The 18,048-nt window shown below is 39.9% G+C and overlaps 1 protein-coding gene across 1 annotated transcript in view; it reads left to right on the forward strand.

The window, feature by feature from the left end:
- The window catches only part of LOC132402749 (neutral and basic amino acid transport protein rBAT-like), a 30,438-nt gene that overhangs the window by 10,534 nt on the left and 1,856 nt on the right, over positions 1-18,048 (forward strand). Inside the window, exons 5-8 of the mRNA XM_059985729.1 lie at positions 5,600-5,664; positions 13,156-13,342; positions 14,320-14,460; positions 14,563-14,670. Coding sequence (XP_059841712.1) covers positions 5,600-5,664; positions 13,156-13,342; positions 14,320-14,460; positions 14,563-14,670 — 501 coding nt within the window. The remainder of the gene's footprint in view (positions 1-5,599; positions 5,665-13,155; positions 13,343-14,319; positions 14,461-14,562; positions 14,671-18,048) is intronic.

Raw genomic sequence — 18,048 nt, forward strand, 5'->3', positions numbered from 1 at the left:
TCGTTGAGCACTGGAGGCTGAGGCAAAAACCTGACAGGTATATAAAATTTTGAGGCATACGGTAGATATTAAGAAACTCTTCCAGTGGCAGAGTTGTCTACAACTTGAAGTTTTAAGTTTAAGATGAAGAGTCAGAAGTTTACAAGGGAACTGAATGAAAATTTTTTTTCATGTTGACAGTTACAGTATGGGGCACACTGCCTGAGAAGATGATGAAGAGCGGTGCTAATAAATGTTAAATACTGTAAAGTGATATAGGGCCCCAGACAGTTCGTCCAGGTGAGGCGACACTTCAACTGCGTCTGGTGCTCCCAGTGCAGCCTTCTATAAATTGTGAGACCTGATGCAGACTGGGAGATCATTTCGTCCATCCATCCATCCCTCCCCCCTCCCAATCACTCCTCATCCATCTTCCCTCTCTCCCTCTCTCCCTCTCTCCCTCTCTCTCCCTGCTTTCCATCTCCCTCTGGTGCTTCCCTCCCCTTTCTTTCTTCCTAGACTTCCCATCCCATGATCCTCTCCCTTCTCTAGCTGTATATCCCTTTTGCCAATCAACTTTCCAGCTTTTAGCTTCATCCCTACCCCTCCTATCTTCTATAATTTCAGATTTCCTCCTCCCTCTCCCACTTTCAAATCTCTTACCATCTCTTCTTTCAGTTAGTCCTGATGAAGGGTCTGGTCCTGAAAAGTTGACTGTACTTCCTATAGATGCTGCCTGGCCTGCTGCATTCCACCAGCATTTTGTGTGTGTGTTGCTTGAATTTCCAGCATCTGTAGATTTCCTTGTGTTTGCCTGATCTCCTTTCAACTTCTGTTTCCTGTTTCAAGTTTGTTTATATACAGCAATTGTTTATCAAGGTGGCCTCTTCACTGCTGAGTCATGTGGCTGTTAGCAGAGTTAGCTAATGAGCCAAGCTGACATACGAGCTCTGGTGAGAGCAGGGGTGGGGGGTTAAACATTGCATTTGCTTTCCTAGTTACCGATTCAACCAGCAAATTAACCTTTCGGGAATATTCCTCAAGGATTTCCAAATTCCTTTGCATCTCAGAATTTTGAATTTTCTCCCCTTTTAGAAAATAGTCAATGCTGTTATTCCTTCAACCAAAGAGCATGGCCATACCCTTCCCAACATTGTATTCCATCTGCCACGTAGCCCATTCTCCTAATCTGTCTAAGTCCTTCTGCAGTTTTTTGCTTCCTCAACATTACTTGCCCCTCCACCTAACTTATTATCCACAAACTTGGCCGGAAAGATGTCACTTTCATCATCCAAATCATTGACATATGGTCCCAACACAGATTCCCTGTGGATCATCACTAGTCACTGGGAGGCAATCTGAAAAGGATCCCTTTATTCCCACTCTGCCTCTGCTGGTCAGCCAATGCTCTATCCGTACTGGTATTTTTCCTGTAATACCGGTGGGCTGTTGCTTAGCAGCTGGATGTGCAGCAACTTGTCATAGGTGTTCTGAAAATCCAAGTACACAGCATCCACAGGCTCTCCTTTGTCTATCCTGCTTGTTATTTCTTCAAAGAATTCCAGTGGATTTGTCAGGCAAAATTTTCCCTTAAGGAAACCACTTTGACAATGGCCTATTTTGTCATGTGCCTCCTAATACCTAGAAACCACATCGTTAACAATCTACTCTTAACATCTTCCCAACCACTGAGTTCAGGCTTACTGACCTATAAATCCTTTCTTCTATCTCCCTCTCTTCTTGAAGAGTGGAGTGACGTTTGTAATTTTCCAGTCCTCCGGAACCATGTCAGAATCAATTGATTCTTGAAAGATCATTACTAATGCCCTCACCATCCCTTCAGCTGCCTCTTTTAGAACCCTGGGGTATAGTCCATCAGATCCTGGTGACTTAACTACCTTCAGACCTTTCAGTTTGCCAACCACTGTCTCCCTAGTAATAGCAAATGATCTTGATACTCAAACTTTCAAGTTTATTACAAGTGTCTTCCACAGTGAAGACCGATACAACTATTTATTCAGTTCTCCTGCCATTTCCTTGTCCCCTTTCCAGTGTCATTTTCCAAAAGTCCAGTGTATCTTTTACTCTTTATATATCTGAAAAAACATTTGGTGTCATTTTTGATAATATTGGTGAGCTTGCATTCATATTTTATCTTTTTCCCCCCTTATGGTTTTTGAGTTACCTTCTATTGTTAAAAATTTCTCCAGTCCTCTAACTTCCCACTAATTTTTGCTCTGTTATACACACTCCCTTTTGCTTTTACGTTGGCTTTGACTTCTCTGGTCAACCACAGCTGTGTCATCCTGCCTTTAGTGTATTTCTTCTTCTTTGAGATGTATCTATCCTGCGCCTTCCAAATTACTCCCAGAGACTCCAGCCATTGTTGCTCTGTCACCATCTCAGTTTCCCTTATGAGCCGAAGGTTATCAAGTTGCAGCTCCTGTTCCTTAATATGTTCTCTGCAGAGCTGGAACTCTATGCACCTGGTACATATGTAGTTATCAGAGAGGCTGGAGGTCTCCCTGAATTTCCACGTCTCACATAAAGAACAAAACACATCCCTGGCGTCATTCTTACTGCCCTAGCTATACACTTACAGGTGAAGAATGAGCAAGAAAAGCATTACCAGATACTTAGGTCACCAAAGTCTATTGAGTCATAGCCAAAAGTCACCCCACTCTAACACTGCACCCAGTCATGCAATTGATGTTTTTGGTATCTGGTTTATAAAGAATGTTCATGAGTTACGGTGTTTAATGTGGCAATATTGTTTTCTAAGGTAAAAGATTAGCACAAGTTCTCTCACATTTGGCCCTTCTATAATGAGGCACCCATAGATAAAGAGAAATAACATCCTTACATAGTTTCTGAGTTACTTGTGATTGAATTGAGTCATAGATTTGATCTTCCTGTTGACCAGTCCCAAGAGAGCCTTGTCTGTAGATGATAGGCCAGTCGTAAGTGTTGAGACTTGATCAGAACAATTTTCTCTAAGGGTCCTTGATAAAATAATTGTTCCTCTTATTATTCTCAGAAATTATCAAGACTACAGCTACTAATGATAAAGCTATCTCTGTTTACATATTGTGTACACCAGGTATTTTAAAATGTTTATTGTAAGAATAAGATAAGGAAATGATACCTTCGCCATAGCTTTATCACTATTCTAGAATCTAGTCTTAGTGGGGTTTGTTTTCTATAAGGGGGAGGTTTGGTTGTTTGAATCTTTCACAGTAGTCTTTAAATATGATTTGTAAAAGCAACTCTTAGTGAAGTCAGTTGAAGTATAGAGTTCAAATCACACAAGAACTTACTACACGATGTCCATTCAGTACCACCAAATTTAGGTGGCTTAAAAATAGCCAATCATATCCATCCTTTTAATTTTATTGTGCATAAAGCCATTCTCTAGGGAATTTCTGGGCAATAAGATTGGCACTTAGGGCATGCCTAGAAAGAATTTCAATTTGTTGTCATGTACCAACGTCCTTTTCCTTTTATAAGATTATTAAGGGATTGGACACGCTGGAGGCAGGAAGCATGTTCCCGCTGATAGATGAATCCAGAACTAGAGGCCACAGTTTCAGAATAAGGGGTAGGCCATTTAGGACAGATGTGGAAAAACTTTTTCAACCAGAGAGTGGTGGATATGTGGAATGCTCTGCCCCAGAAGGCAGTGGAGGCCAAGTCTCTGGATGCATTCAAGAGAGAGTTAGATAGAGCTCTTATAGATAGCGGGGTCAAGGGATCTGGGGAGAGGGCAGGAATGGGATACTGATTGTGTATGATCAGTCATGATCACAGTGAATGGCGGTGCTGGCTAGAAGGGCCAATTGGCCTACCCCTGCACCTACTGTCTATTGTTCCATCTCCTCTATCTGCACCTTCCCAATCTCCTGTGAATGCACATATTTCTCTCACTGAGGGCCTACGGCAAAATATAATCTTCACTGCCAGGTTTGAGGAGCATGCAACTGGTCATGCTAAAATATGTAATAGAGTGGTACCTTCAAGATCTGTTCTGACTCTCCTTTTGTTTCAATGTAAAGATGCTCTGGTGTATAAGCCTAAGAAAGGTGAATGGGATACACCCTGTATTTCAAGATACCACATAGTCATGTAGCACTGGAGCTGAATATGATAAGCAATGTAAATTGCCTAAAAATAAAAGTCATGCACATGGCTCCATTATATGATGGTGAACTGAAAAATGCAATTTTATTTTCTACATTTCCTAACATAGCATAATGAGTTACGTCATTCCATGTACTTCATTCAAAATTTTAATCTATTTTTCAACCCGATGGTCTTCACCCAAACAGTGTGTGCAGTCTAAAAACATATTCCGCTGCAGTGTGGCAAATTCACGTCTATGGCTCTTTACAATCAATCGCACATGTGATCCTTCCCTCACTGCTTCCTCCTTAGCAGTCCTGTAAATGATACCAATTCTGTTCAGACCAGAGTCACCGGAACGGCCCCTAGGTTGAACTGTCTTATTAAAAGTGTTAACAGAAATAATCTTTTACTCTTAAAACCTATCTCCCCTGTTGCACCACTCCAAGGTACTCTGTTTCAGCCAGCTCTTCTAAATGTCAGATCCCTTTCAAATAAGGCTTTTATCTTATTTTCTCTGCAGACTTTGATTTTATGTTCTGAACTGTGTCCCCCGACTATGTACCAAGGCCTAGTGGACAAAATAGCAGGCTTGCCACCGTGTTCAAAAAGCATTTTAGCTGCACTCTACTGTCAATAATTTTTCAAGATTTGAAGTACATATGTTTCAAATTTATGGTACAGATGCTGTCCTCTGCATCTTCATTTATCACCCTGCTAAATCCAATGCCTGTTTTCTTGGAATTCTCAAAATTCTTATCCTCTATTGAACTGCGACAGGATTTTTATCTCTGGTGACTTCATAATGATCTCTCTATGGCAGCTGAATTCATGAGCTTAAGATAGCCTAGAATCTTACCCAACATGTCACTGAGCCCACTCATCAACTTAGCATTGCACTTGATTTTGGGTTAAATATTATTAGTGTCTCTGTCTGAATCCATTAACTGATCAGCTTTGTGTATTTTTGATGCCTTCCTGCCTGGAATCAATACCACAAAATAAATTAGTTTAAAAAAAATGGTTTCTTGATGTGGAACACAACTTTAATTCTTTGAGCTGGCTAGCTTATCTGACACATGTGAGTTAGAACTGCTCAGTAAATGAAATGATTGATTATTTCAACAATAACTGGACAAATATAATGAACACAGCGGCCCCATTTAGGGTTAAAAAGAAATTACTTATTAAAACATGGTTAAACACAGTTGTATGAAAAATGCTCTATAAATAAAATTGTTATTATCACTTCCTATGCATCACATTTTTTGGGCAAGACTTCCTAGAATGCCATATCAAATTTTTGGAATGTATTATTCAGGCAGTATGGCCACGGTCCCCCAATTTGAATATAAAATATTCAAAATTTTAATTGTATAGCAGAAATAAAACTTCAATTTCTCAGCTCACCTATTTATTTGAAAGATAAATTGTTGAGAGTAAATAGCATTTATGGTTATTATGCTTACTTACATTTAAGAAGGTCTCCATTTGGATTTAGTTTATAGAACTTCTGAAAACATTGAAAAAAATGGCTGGAAGATACAGTAAATCTTCAAAACAAAGGTATATTTGAGAGTAATTTTTTTTATTTTTATAAAGCAGTTGTTTTAAATTGTATACCATATGTGATTGTGCATTGTGTCCAATTAATTGCTACTGAGGTATTTTGACAATTAAATTGATAACATTATTTTGCTGTTAACCCTGTATGATAACTGGTCATTGTTTTATCAATTAATTAAATGTTGCTTATATGGATGCAATATCGCAATGTAATATTTTGGATTTCAAAATTTTCACTGCAAATACAGCTGACAGAAAAATTTCTACCAGAGCAATATATTTTCAAATTTATTTCAGCCACATTTCTGTGCAAAATTTAGGGAACATACTTGCTTTGAATAGCAAGATGAGACAGAATATACTTAAACTTTTTTTATTGCTCTGTGGTCGATCGTCATGTAATTTGCTGTATCCTGCTTACAAGCTTGCACTTCTCACTGATTCTGGGAGTGACCTGTTGCATGTTACCGTTGCTTTGATTAAACGTAAGCATCATTTAAGTGTATAAGAGATGATGTCATATTACAAACGGGGGAAGGGTTCTTCGATTCAAGTCAGGAGTTTTCTGGAAATTTCAGTAGCTACGCAGGAGCACGGACTGAGCTGCCAGCGGGAGAGTAAGTTGGGTGGAGTTAATTAAAGAGTCCACTGCAGCAATGGATGATCCTAATATTTCTCCATGTCCAGAGGATTGTGAAAATTGATGGCACACAGTGCATATTGGATACGTGACTGTCACTGTATGATCCATACATGGACTTCTGGAGTATTCTGTGGCAACCACTTTTTTTGTTAACCCAAGAATGGATTCGGGTGTGTTACATGGCGACCACTCATGTTAAAGAATATTCTGTGACTGTCACCTTGGGATATCCTTATGTGAATTTTGTGTTATGCACCTCTAGGGTTCCTATTTTCTGTGGACAACCACTTTAAAATGTTGGGAAAATGAGTCTGGCTTTTGGACACTGTTTGTGCTGCTAATGAGAGAGAGAAGAGGGGGGGTGGCACCCAGAGCAGATGTGTGAGAGAGAGAGAGAGAGAGACAAAGATTTAAAGTTATGGCTCCATGGATAATTATTTACTTTTGCTCCAAGGACACTTTGCCTGCCTGTGAGCATTCCTGCTGAGACAGCGAAACGATGCCAGGTGATGGACATGTGATGGATGGCTCATATCCTGGCAGGGGAGATAAAAAGTGAGTCTGCCTGGACATAGGCAGACATGCCACAGAAAGAGCATTGTGCACCCACAGGAAGGCGGGGGCTTGGAGGATTGATTCGGGGGAATCGATCAGAGGCTCACAGTGTGTGAAGGCAGACCGGCGGGGGCTTGTGCGTGTGTCCATCCTTGCCTGGGTGACAGGCTCACCACTGAAGAACGGTCTGGCTGGGAACAGAGGGGTCACAGTCGGTGACCACAACAGCACAACATAACAAGGAGACAACTGAAGGTTTTCCTGCTGCAACTGCTTCCCCCCACCTCCCCCCTCTCCTTTTCTTCTTCCCCCCCACCATACAACAGCACCTATCTCAACCTAAACTGAACTCTGCACCATCATAAGACTATTAATTTACCCTTAGACTTCGATAGAGCTTGGTTTTGATTTATATTTCCATACTTCTGTATATATCATTGCTAACCTGTTTTATATGTATATTTGCATTTTATTGTACTCTATTATTTAGTTTACTAATAAACACTTTTAGTTATGGTACCACCAGACTCCAACGTATTATTCCATTTCTGCTGGTTTGGTAACCCGGTCACGGAGACTCTACTTTGTTACTCCTGCATGGACTCAAGTTTTTAAGTGACATCTACTGGATGTCTGGAATCTTCTGTGACTGTTGCCTTGCTTTCCCTGTGTGGACCAGTGTGAATGTGACAATCTCATCTCCTGGAATTTCCCGTGATCGACTTCTTTGTCAACAACGCAGATTTTAGAACCCTTCCTTACAGAAACCTGTACCTGCTCTCATAGTTTCAGGAACATTCTGGGTTGCCATCCTAAGACGTGGGAAGAACTGTTTCTAAATCTCCACAATTTGTGAGCTAAGATGCAGTAAACTGTTTCTGTTTTCTTTGTTTAGGGAAGTAATCTGACTAATCTGTTCAAATGTCTATATTTTTGTGGTGGTTTTGAAAATATATTCATTTAATATTAAAAACCAAGTCTGTGGTCTATTGTTGCTGGTTTGTAACAGAAATTATGAAATTTTGGGGTCTTTTCCCTGATTTTCCAAAGAGGACTACAGTGGCCTCACATGATGTAGATGTTGTTGATGTATTGCCTGAATGTTGAAAAGTGTAGACTTGCTGATCAAGAAATTGAGTATATGTTAAAAGATGGTATTATTAGGCATTCTTTTTCAGATTGGAGCTCACTTTGTGTCATGGTACAGATGGTAGTATCAGGTTTTGCACTGATTACAGAAAGGTGAATGCTGTAATAAAATCGGATGCTTATCCAATCCCTGGAGTAGATGACTGTAGACGTCGGAAAGGCTAAGTTTCTTACAAAAATCGATCTGTTGAAAGGGTGTTGGTGTGTTCCATTAACAGATAGAGGTAGAGAAATTTCTGCATTTGTAACACCTTCTGGGTTGTATGAATACGATGTTCTGCCATTTGGAATGAAGAATGCTCCGGGAACATTTCAGATGATTAATTCTGTAATTCAAGGATTAGAACACACAGATGTCTAAATTGATGACTTGGTCACAGGAAATGACACATGGGAAGCCTATATCTCTGCAGTGGAAAAGCTGTTTGAAAGGCTTTCAAAGGCCACCCTTAAAGTTAACTCTGCTAAGAGTGAATTTGGCCATGCCACTGTGACTTATCTTGGTTATGTTGTAGGTCAGGGCAGGTTGGCTCCTGTTCAGGCAAAGTTTCTGGCTGTCCCTGAGTTTCCCATTCCAACTGGTAAGAAGGCTCTTAGAAGATTCCTGGGAATGGTTGGATATTCTCGCAAGTTCTGTGAGAACTTTGCTGATATTGCCCTTCCATTGACTAACATCCTGAAGAAGGGTGAGAAATTGGTTTGGACAGAGCCTTGCCAGAAGGTATTTAATAAATTGAAGGCCATCTTATGTCCCCAACCTGTGCTCAGGTCACCTGACTTTGCAAAGCCATTTTCCATAGCTCTGGATGTCAGTGATGAGGCTGCAGGAGCAGTGTTACTACAAAGAGATGATTATGATGATATTGACCATTCTGTGGCTTACTTTTCAAAGAAATTCAAGAAGCATCAAAGAAATTATTCCCCAATAGAGAAGGAATTATTATCACTTATTCTGGCTTTGCAGCCTTTTAATGCTTATGTCTGTACAGCTCAGAAATCAGTTGTTTATACAGATCATAATCCATTGGTGTTCTTGAGTAAGGCGAAAAGCAAAAATAGAAGGTTGTTGAATTGGAGTTTGACTTTACAAGAGTATGGTCTTATGATAACTCACATTAAAGGCAGAGATAATATAATTGCCGATTGTCTTTCTAGGTGTTAAGCTTGCAATGTACTTTTGATAGTGGAATGGAATCTGATATTTGTTAATGCCGAAATGTCATCATCAGCTGCTTCTCTTTTCTCAACTTCTAGCAGCCTTTGTCTTTTTTCTTTCCTCAGCTTCTAGCAGCTTCTAATTTAAGTTTCTTAGTTTTTTCTCAGCTGTTTACTGGAGCTCAGGGTCATCTGGTCTACTTTTGGGAAACAGACATCTGTTCAAATGTCTGTATTTTTGGGGTGGTTTTGAAAATATATTCAGTTAATATTAAAAGTTCAGTCTGTGGTCTATTGCTGCTGGTTCATTACAGACCACTAAACCAGGAAGGTTATTATTAATGCATACTCTGATACAAGTTCAGGTATAAAGAAATGTTGAAAGGTTTGTAGTCTAATTAATCAAATCAATGAGTTTATTAAACACTTCATACAATCTAATGATTTAAATGCATTTGTGTCAGTGACAGACTTCCTATTTTATCCTCAGCAAGAATAGATGAAAGTTTTGGAGGAGGTTTATGTCTTCTGGGAGTAATTATATAGGACAAATACAGATGCAGTAAAGACATGGAATCAGCTGCTAGTTGAGCAATCCCAGTTTACCATTTTTTCATCATACACATACAAATAATGCTCTCTCTCAGGTGCTTATCTAATTCCCATTTGAAGGCTTTTGTATGCTTTCCACCAATTTTATAGGCCGTGAATTATTTTTTGAGTGTCAGTGCTTTTTCTTACACTTCTCCTTTACCTTTCTTCCAATATTTAAAGTGTATCTTATGGTCTTTGAACTACAGCATCTGCTAATTGGGGGCACCTTCTCTCTATTTACCCTATCTAAACCAGTCATAGATCTTGCATACATCTTTATGATATCCTCTGTAATTCCTACTTCATTAATTCCACCCTTATGTCTGAAAGCTTCATCTCTAGGCTTGTGTAATCCTTTTCTGTATCCTTTCTAGGATTTATTTATCCTTCCTGATGTGTGATGATTGGAATTGGCTGCCATATGCCAATTGTGGCCAGACCAGTGTATTTACAGTTTAAACACAACATACTTTTTTTTTGTATTCAGTGCCTCTGTTTATGAATCCCAGGATCCCCTATTCTTTACATACCACTCTCAACATAACCTTTACTTTCAAAGATTTGTGCATGTGTACTTCCAAATCAGTTTGTTCACGTGCCTCTATTAGAACAATGCTATTTAGTCAGTATTGTCTCCTTTTGTTCCTTGTATCAAAATGTATAATTTTACACTATACTAAAGGTCTCCTTCATCCATTGTCTGTGTTTTGTGTTTCCCATCCACTGCCACCAATCTCATAGTTCCCACACCCCGCACTTCCGGTTTCCACCTCCTAGCCAAGATCCACAAACCTGCATGTCCAGGTAGACCTATTGTCTCAGCTTGCTCCTGCCCCACTGAACCCATTTCTGCATACCTTGACACTGTCTTAACCTCCCCTTGTTCAATCTCTTCCCACCTATGTTCGTGACACTACTCATGCTTTGAATTTTTTTCAATGATTTTAAGTTCCCTGGCCCCCCACGGTCTTATTTTCACCGTGGACGTCCAGTCCCTATATACCTCCATCCCCCACCGAGATGGTCTCGAAGCTCTTCGTTTTTTTTTGGATTCCAGACCTAACCAATTCCTCTCTACCACCATTCTCCTCCGTCTAGTGGAATTAGTTCTTATTCTCAATAATTTCTCATTTGGCTCCTCCCACTTCCTCCAAACCAAGGGTATAGCCATGGGCACCCGTATGGGTCCCAGTTATGCCTGCCTTTTTGTTGGCTTTGTGGAACAGTCCATGTTCCAAGGCTATACCGGTATCCATCCCCCTCTTTTCCTTCGCTACATCGACGACTGCATTGGTGCTGCCTCTTGCACGCGTGCTGAACTCGTCGACTTCATTAACTTTGCCTCCAACTTTCACCCTACCCTCTAATTTACCTGGTCCATTTCTGACACCTCCCTCCCCTTTCTTGATCTTTCTGTCTCCATCTCTGGAGACGGCCTATCTACTGATATGTACTATAAGCCTACAGACGCTCACAGCTACCTGGACTATTTCTCTTCCCACCCTGTCTCTTGCAAAAAGTCTATCCCCTTCTCACAATTCCTCCGTCTCCGCTGTATCTGCTCTCAGGATGAGGCTTTTCATTACAGGACGAAGGAAATGTCTTCCTTTTTTACACAAAGGGGCTTCCCTTTGTCCACCATCAACTCTGCTCTCAAACGCATCTCTGCCATTTCCCGCACATCTGCCCTCACCCCATCCACCCGCCACCCCACTCGGGATAGGGTTCCCCTTGTCCTTACCTACCACCCCACCAGCCTCCAGGTCCAACATATAATTCTCCGTAACTTCCGCCACCTCCAACGGGATCCCACTACCAAACATATTTTTCCCTCCTCCCCACCTTTCTGCTTTTCACAGGGATCACTCCCTACGCGACTCCCTTGTCCACTCATCCTCTTCCCCCCCCCCCCCCCATCCCTTCCCACCGATCTCCCTCCTGGCACTTATCCTTGAAAACAGAACAAGTGCTACACCTGCCCTTACACTTCCTCCCTCACCACCATTCAGGGTCGCAGACAGTCCTTCCAGGTGAGGTGACACTTCACCTGTGAGTCGGCTGGTGTGGTATACTGCATCCGGTGCTCCTGGTGTGGCTTTTTATATATTGGTGAGACCCAAAGCAGACTGGGAGACCGTTTCGCTGAACACCTACGCTCAGTCCGCCAGAAAAAGCAGGATCTCCCAGTGGCCACACATTTTAATTCCATGTCCCATTCCCATTCTGTTATGTCTACCCATGGCCTCCTCTATTATCAAAATGAATCCAAACTCAGGTTGGAGGAACAACACCTTATATACCAGCTGGGTAGCCTCCAACCTGGTGGCATGAACATTGACTTCTCTAACTTCCGTTAATGCCCCTCCTCTCCTTCTTATTTTGCCTGTTCTCCATCTCCCTCTGGTGCTCCCCCCACCTCCTTTCTTTCTCCTGAGGCCTCCCGTCCCATGATCCTTTCCCTTCTCCAGCTCTGTATCACTTTCGCCAATCACCTTTCCAGCTCTTAGCTTCATCCCACCCCCTCCGGTCTTCTCCTATCATTTTGCATTTCTTCCTCCCCCCCCCACTACTTTCAAATCTCTTACTATCTTTCCTTTCAGTTAGTCCTGACGAAGGGTCTCAGCCCGAAACGTCGATAGCACTTCTCCCTATAGATGCTGCCTGGCCTGCTGTGTTCTACCAGCATTTTGTGTGTGTTGTTTGAATTTCCAGCATCTGCAGATTTCCTCGTGTTTGGGCTGTGTTTTGTAGTCTATTATGATCATCATGGTTTATCACACTTCAAAGCATGAGTCATCCACAGTTTTATAAATCATATACTGCACACCCATTTTCTTTATGTTGATCAGAAAATAAATAATGGTCCCAGCTCTTATCCCAATGGAAATTCAGTCTTAAACCCTGCAGTTTGAAGGAAATAACCATTTGCCACTACTCTGTTTTTTGTCTTTGAACCAATTTCCCATCCCTGGTGAAAAGCAAACAAAATGCAGATGCTGCAAGTCGGAAACCGCAATGAACATTGCAGGAGATGTTTAGCAGGTCAAGCAGTATCTTTGAAAAGAGCTGAAGAAAAGGAACCTTTGATGTGAAATACTAATTTTGTTTCTTTTTACAAATGTTACATGACCTGCTGAATATTCCAGTATCATCTTCTTCTGGTGACCTTTCAGTTCCAAGGGCCTCAGATTTGCTAATTATCTTTTTGCATGGGACTTCTCCAATTGCTTGAAATCCTTCCTGATGATGCTGATGCCATTTTTTATAATGAATCCAATGCAACTTTTGGGCTGCCCTAACCTTTACAGCTGAGGAAAGTAAGAAGGATTGAGAGTATTGTGAAATAAAAAATCAAAATTAATGATATAGGTTAACACAACACTGTTTTCTTTCAGAGTATTCATTATTGCTACTAGTATAGAAGATCCAGACTACTTAATTTCAGTTCTAATGGAAGTTCCCGGAGTAATGATTTTCGTTTATTATCTGAATGATTTGTTAACAAGTTCTAAAACAGTTGAAAAAGCCAGGACATTGAATAATTATTATTATGAGCAGAATTTTGCATGGTCCGGTTTCACTGTAAGTATTCAAAAATGATACCTTTTTATAGTAAAGATAAATATTGTATGTTTCATTTATTAAAATGTATATTAAAATAGGCACCTGCTTAATCATGTTATGGATCTGTATAGACCCTGTGATAAAAGGTTAAACTTAAGATGTAAAATGGTTTTGCAGAAATTAGTTTTTTAAATATTTCAGGTATTTAATGAATGTAGTAAAATCTGAAGTATAATGATAATATCAAATCATATCACTGCAAATATTTTGATAGCCTGGTATTATTTTCACAGTACAGCATGAGCACCTAAATTCATTGTGGTATACTACCTAATACTGGCAAAAAAATGAACACAGTCTCACGGCCCTAAACCCACATGCTAAGGACATTTAATAGACTTTTTGATAGGCACATAGATGAAAGAGAAATGGAGGGTCTTTGGCTATATAGAAAGAAGAGTTAGATTGATCATAGAATAGTTTAAAAGACAGGCAAAGCATCATGGTGCAATAGGTCCATACTGTGCCATACTGTTCACTGTTCTATCCAGTCCAACTCCCAACCTCAGTCTGTTTCTGCTTACCCCACAATTATGTACCTATCTCTTCCAGAAAACTAGAAAAGTCTTTTAAACAGATTTGCTTCCTCTTTTAGCAAACGTTTGATACAACTGCAGTAAACCAGTAGATATAATGAGAAAAAGACAGCAGCACTGATGTACTCATCCCCTTCTCCTCACAATGTTGGTAAAATCCTGGAAGTTTCAATCAAAGAACAGGTACCTAAATGATACATTCACTATAAAATAAAGTCCTGAACGTTAACTCATTGGAAATGGATTTTTCTTTAGTGTTTTTCAAACAAAGCCAAAGTTCTTTTCACCATTGCACTCTTGGAGTAAATATCTACAGTGGAACCCAGTGAAATGTTTACATTTTGTAGAAACATACATTTTAGATGCAAGTAAATATTTTTATATAAATCTTCCTTGTAGTTTGGTGAAGGACATATTGCATCTATGATCCCTGAAGAACATCAAGGAATTTATGTCAAATTGTTTGCAGTACTTTTATTAACAATGCCTGGGACTCCAGTATTTTATTATGGAGATGAGATTGCGCTCAAAGACTATAAGGTAATCAAAATCTACTGTTATTAAGTTATCATATGCTTAAAGAATTATTATAAGTTCATAATTGGTTAAAGTATGGTCTTAATCTTGCACTATATGTAACAGGAATCGGAATATCCTCTAATGCGATGGGACAAATCTAAATATGCAGGATTTACAAATAGTGTTCCTTGGATTTTACCAGGTTTGAGTGTATACACACTAACTGTTAATGTAAGTATGAATATTTTGCATTTCATTTAATTAATATGACATTGTAATAAATTATGACATAGTTAAAGTAGATAGTGAGAAGCCTTTTTACTTAGTCTAAGTATTCATAAACAGTGACAGTTTTAAAGCAAGAAGTACACATGAATATAAGAAAATAAAGTTGGAGTAGGCTATCTGGCCCCTCAAACTTTTGCCACTATTGAATATGATTTACTCCAGATCTGAACTCCTCTGTGGCAGATAGCCATAGCCCTCAGTCCCCAATATTATCAAAATTTATCTCTCACTACTTTAAAATCTTCTGGTGAATTCCAGAGATTCACTATGTCTTCAAGAATAAATATTTATGTGCCTAGGTTTGAGATAATTTGCACCTTATCAGGCTGATAAAATTAGAGCCCATGGTATTACAGGAAAGATACTAGCAAGATTGCCTGATAGGCAGGAAGCAAACTGTGGGAATATAGGGCATTTTTTCTGGTTGATTGCTGGCGATGTGGTGTTCTGGACAGTTCAGGGTTGATGTTATATTTTGTAACTTCAAACATTAAACTAATTCAGAAGAAGACAGGAGTCTAAATATGAGCCTAACTTTACTTTAAGTCATACACATTACACGTGGTACCATGATGATGTATACAATTTGTGTGTTTATGCATATAACCCATAATGGATTATTTAAATGAACAGAAATGCTTGTTGTAAAATGCCACACACACACACACACACTCATCCCCCCCCCCCCCCCCCCCCCCCCGTTCAACAGGGTGAACTTAGAAGATTTTTGTGCATGAATCCAGAGGGGGTCAGCACTTAGAAAATGAGGAGTTCTGTTTCAATTCTACCAGCTATTGGATATAGGCCATAAGATACAAGAGCAAAATTAGTCCATCTGGCTAATCTAGTTTGCTTCACTATTTCATCATGGTTGATCCATTTCCCTCTCTTGTCTTCTCCCCATAGTACTTTATGCCCTGACTAATGAAGAATCTTAAATATTTCCAATGACTTGGCCTCCACATTTACCTGTGGTAACAAATGCCACAGATTCACCACTTTCTGGTTAAAGAAATTCCTATCTATTCTAAGTGGATGTCTCTCTATTCTGAAGCTGTGTTCTTGGGTCTTAGATTCCCCTATCATAGGAAACATCCTCGCCACATCAACTCTATTGAGGTATTTCAACATTCAAGAGGCATCAAAGGCTTCTCAATGTGATAAGCCTTTCAATCCTGGAATCAGTTTTGTGAACCTCCTTTGCACCCTGTCCAATGTCAGCACATCCTTTCTTAAATAACAAGCCCAGAACTGCTCAGAATACTCCCAAGTGAGGCCTCACCAGTGCCTTATAAGTGTCAACATTATATCCTTGCTTTTATATTTTAGTCCTCTCAAGATGATTGCTAACATTGCATTTGCCTTCCTCACCACTGACTTAACTTGCAAATTAACCTTTGGGAAATCCTGCACGACGACTCCAATGTTCCTTTGCACATAAGATTTTTGAATTTTTGCTCCATTTAGAAAATAGGCTATGCTTTTATTTCTTCTGCTAAGGTACATGCTCATACACTTCCCAACAGTGTGTTCCAACTGCTATATCTCTACTTATTCTCCTAAGCTGACCAAGTCCTTCTGTAGCCTCTGCCTGCTCAAAACTATCTGCTCTTCCACCTATCTTTGTAATGTCTGCAAACTTGGCCACAAAGACATCAGTTTTGACTTCTGAATCAGTGACATATAACAAAAAGAAGTGGTCTCAACACAGCCTATGTGGAACACCACTTGTCACTGACAGCCAATTAGAAAAGGCTTCCTTTATTCCCACTCTTTGCCTCCTGCTAATCAGCCACTGCTTTATCCACGCTAGAATCTTTCCTGTAATACCATGTAGCTTGTTCAGCAATCTCGCGTGACACTCTGAAAATCCAAGTACACAACATCAACTGATTCTTCTGCATCTATCCTGTTTGTTACTTTTTCAAAGAATTTCAACAGATTTGTCAGGCAAGATTTTCCCTTGAGGAAACCATGCTGACTATGGCTTATTTTATCATATGCCTTTAAGTACCTCAAAACCACATCTGTAACAATTGACTCCAACATCTTCCCAATCACTGAGGTCAGACTAACTGGGCTATAATTTCTTTTCTTCTGCTTCTCTCCCTTCTTGAACTGTGGTGTGACTCTTGCAATTTTCCAGTCCTCCAGTATCATGCCAGAATCCATTGATTCTTGAAAGATCATTACTAACCCCTCCACTATTTCTTTAGCCACATCTTTCAGAACCACCTTGTCCAGCTGACTTACTGGAACAGACTTTATAAGATCCTAAGTGGGCATGATAAGGTTGGGACATTTCCATTTGTGGAAGAGTTTTGAATGAAGGCATTCAGTTTCAGGATAAGGTGGGTTGGAGAGAACATTGGGGTGAGAGGTGGAATGGTCATTTAAAATTGAAGTGCATAGGTATTTCTTCCCATGGAATGTGGCAAATCTGTAGAATTTACTACCTTGAAGAGTTTGGTGGCTAGATCAGTGGAATATGTAAAATGAAGATGGGTGAACTTTGTAAGGTAAAGGTGATGGGAAAACTAGATTTGATTTGGGAGCTTAAGGTGAAGGAACCCTTAAGAGCCTGATCATAATATGACCAGCATTTGCAGATTTTCTCTTGTTTATAATATAGAATTCACCCTGTGGTTTAAAAGGGGGATGTGAAAATCAGATCTATCAGTATTTCAGTGGAATGAAGAAGATTGCAGAGGCATGAAAGAGAAATGGGCCAAAGTAAATTCGATAGGGACACTCAGGGATGATGGCAGTAAAGCAATGACTGGAGTTCTGGGGACAACTCGGAAGGTGCTGGATCGATATGTCCCAAAGATGAAGTATTCTTAAGGGAGGATGAGGCAACTCTGGGTGACAACGTATGTCAAAGACAGCTTAAAAGCAAAAGGGAGGGCATTTAGCAAAAATTAGTGGGACATTAGTTGATTGGGAAGCTTTTCAAAGCCAACAGAAGGCAATTGAAAAAACCATAAGGAAAGAAAAGATGAAATATGAAGGTAAGCTAGCCAATACTATCAAAGAGGATGCCAAAAGGTCTTTTTTTCCAGATATACTATATAAATAGTAAAACAGGTGAGAGCGGTTGTCAGACCACTGTAAAATGACACTGGACAGATGGTAATGAGCAACAAAGAAAGGCGGGTGAACTGAATTAGTATTTGGCGCAGTCCTCACTGTGGAAGACACTAGCAATATACCAGAAATTTGAGTGTTGGGCCAGAAGTGAGTGTAGATGCTATTACTAAGAAGGTGTTAGGAAAACTGAAAAGTCTGAAGGCAGATTCATTCCCTAGACCTCATGGTTTT

The sequence above is a fragment of the Hypanus sabinus genome, chromosome 12 (assembly GCF_030144855.1).
Source record: "Hypanus sabinus isolate sHypSab1 chromosome 12, sHypSab1.hap1, whole genome shotgun sequence".
Lineage (NCBI taxonomy): Eukaryota > Metazoa > Chordata > Chondrichthyes > Myliobatiformes > Dasyatidae > Hypanus > Hypanus sabinus.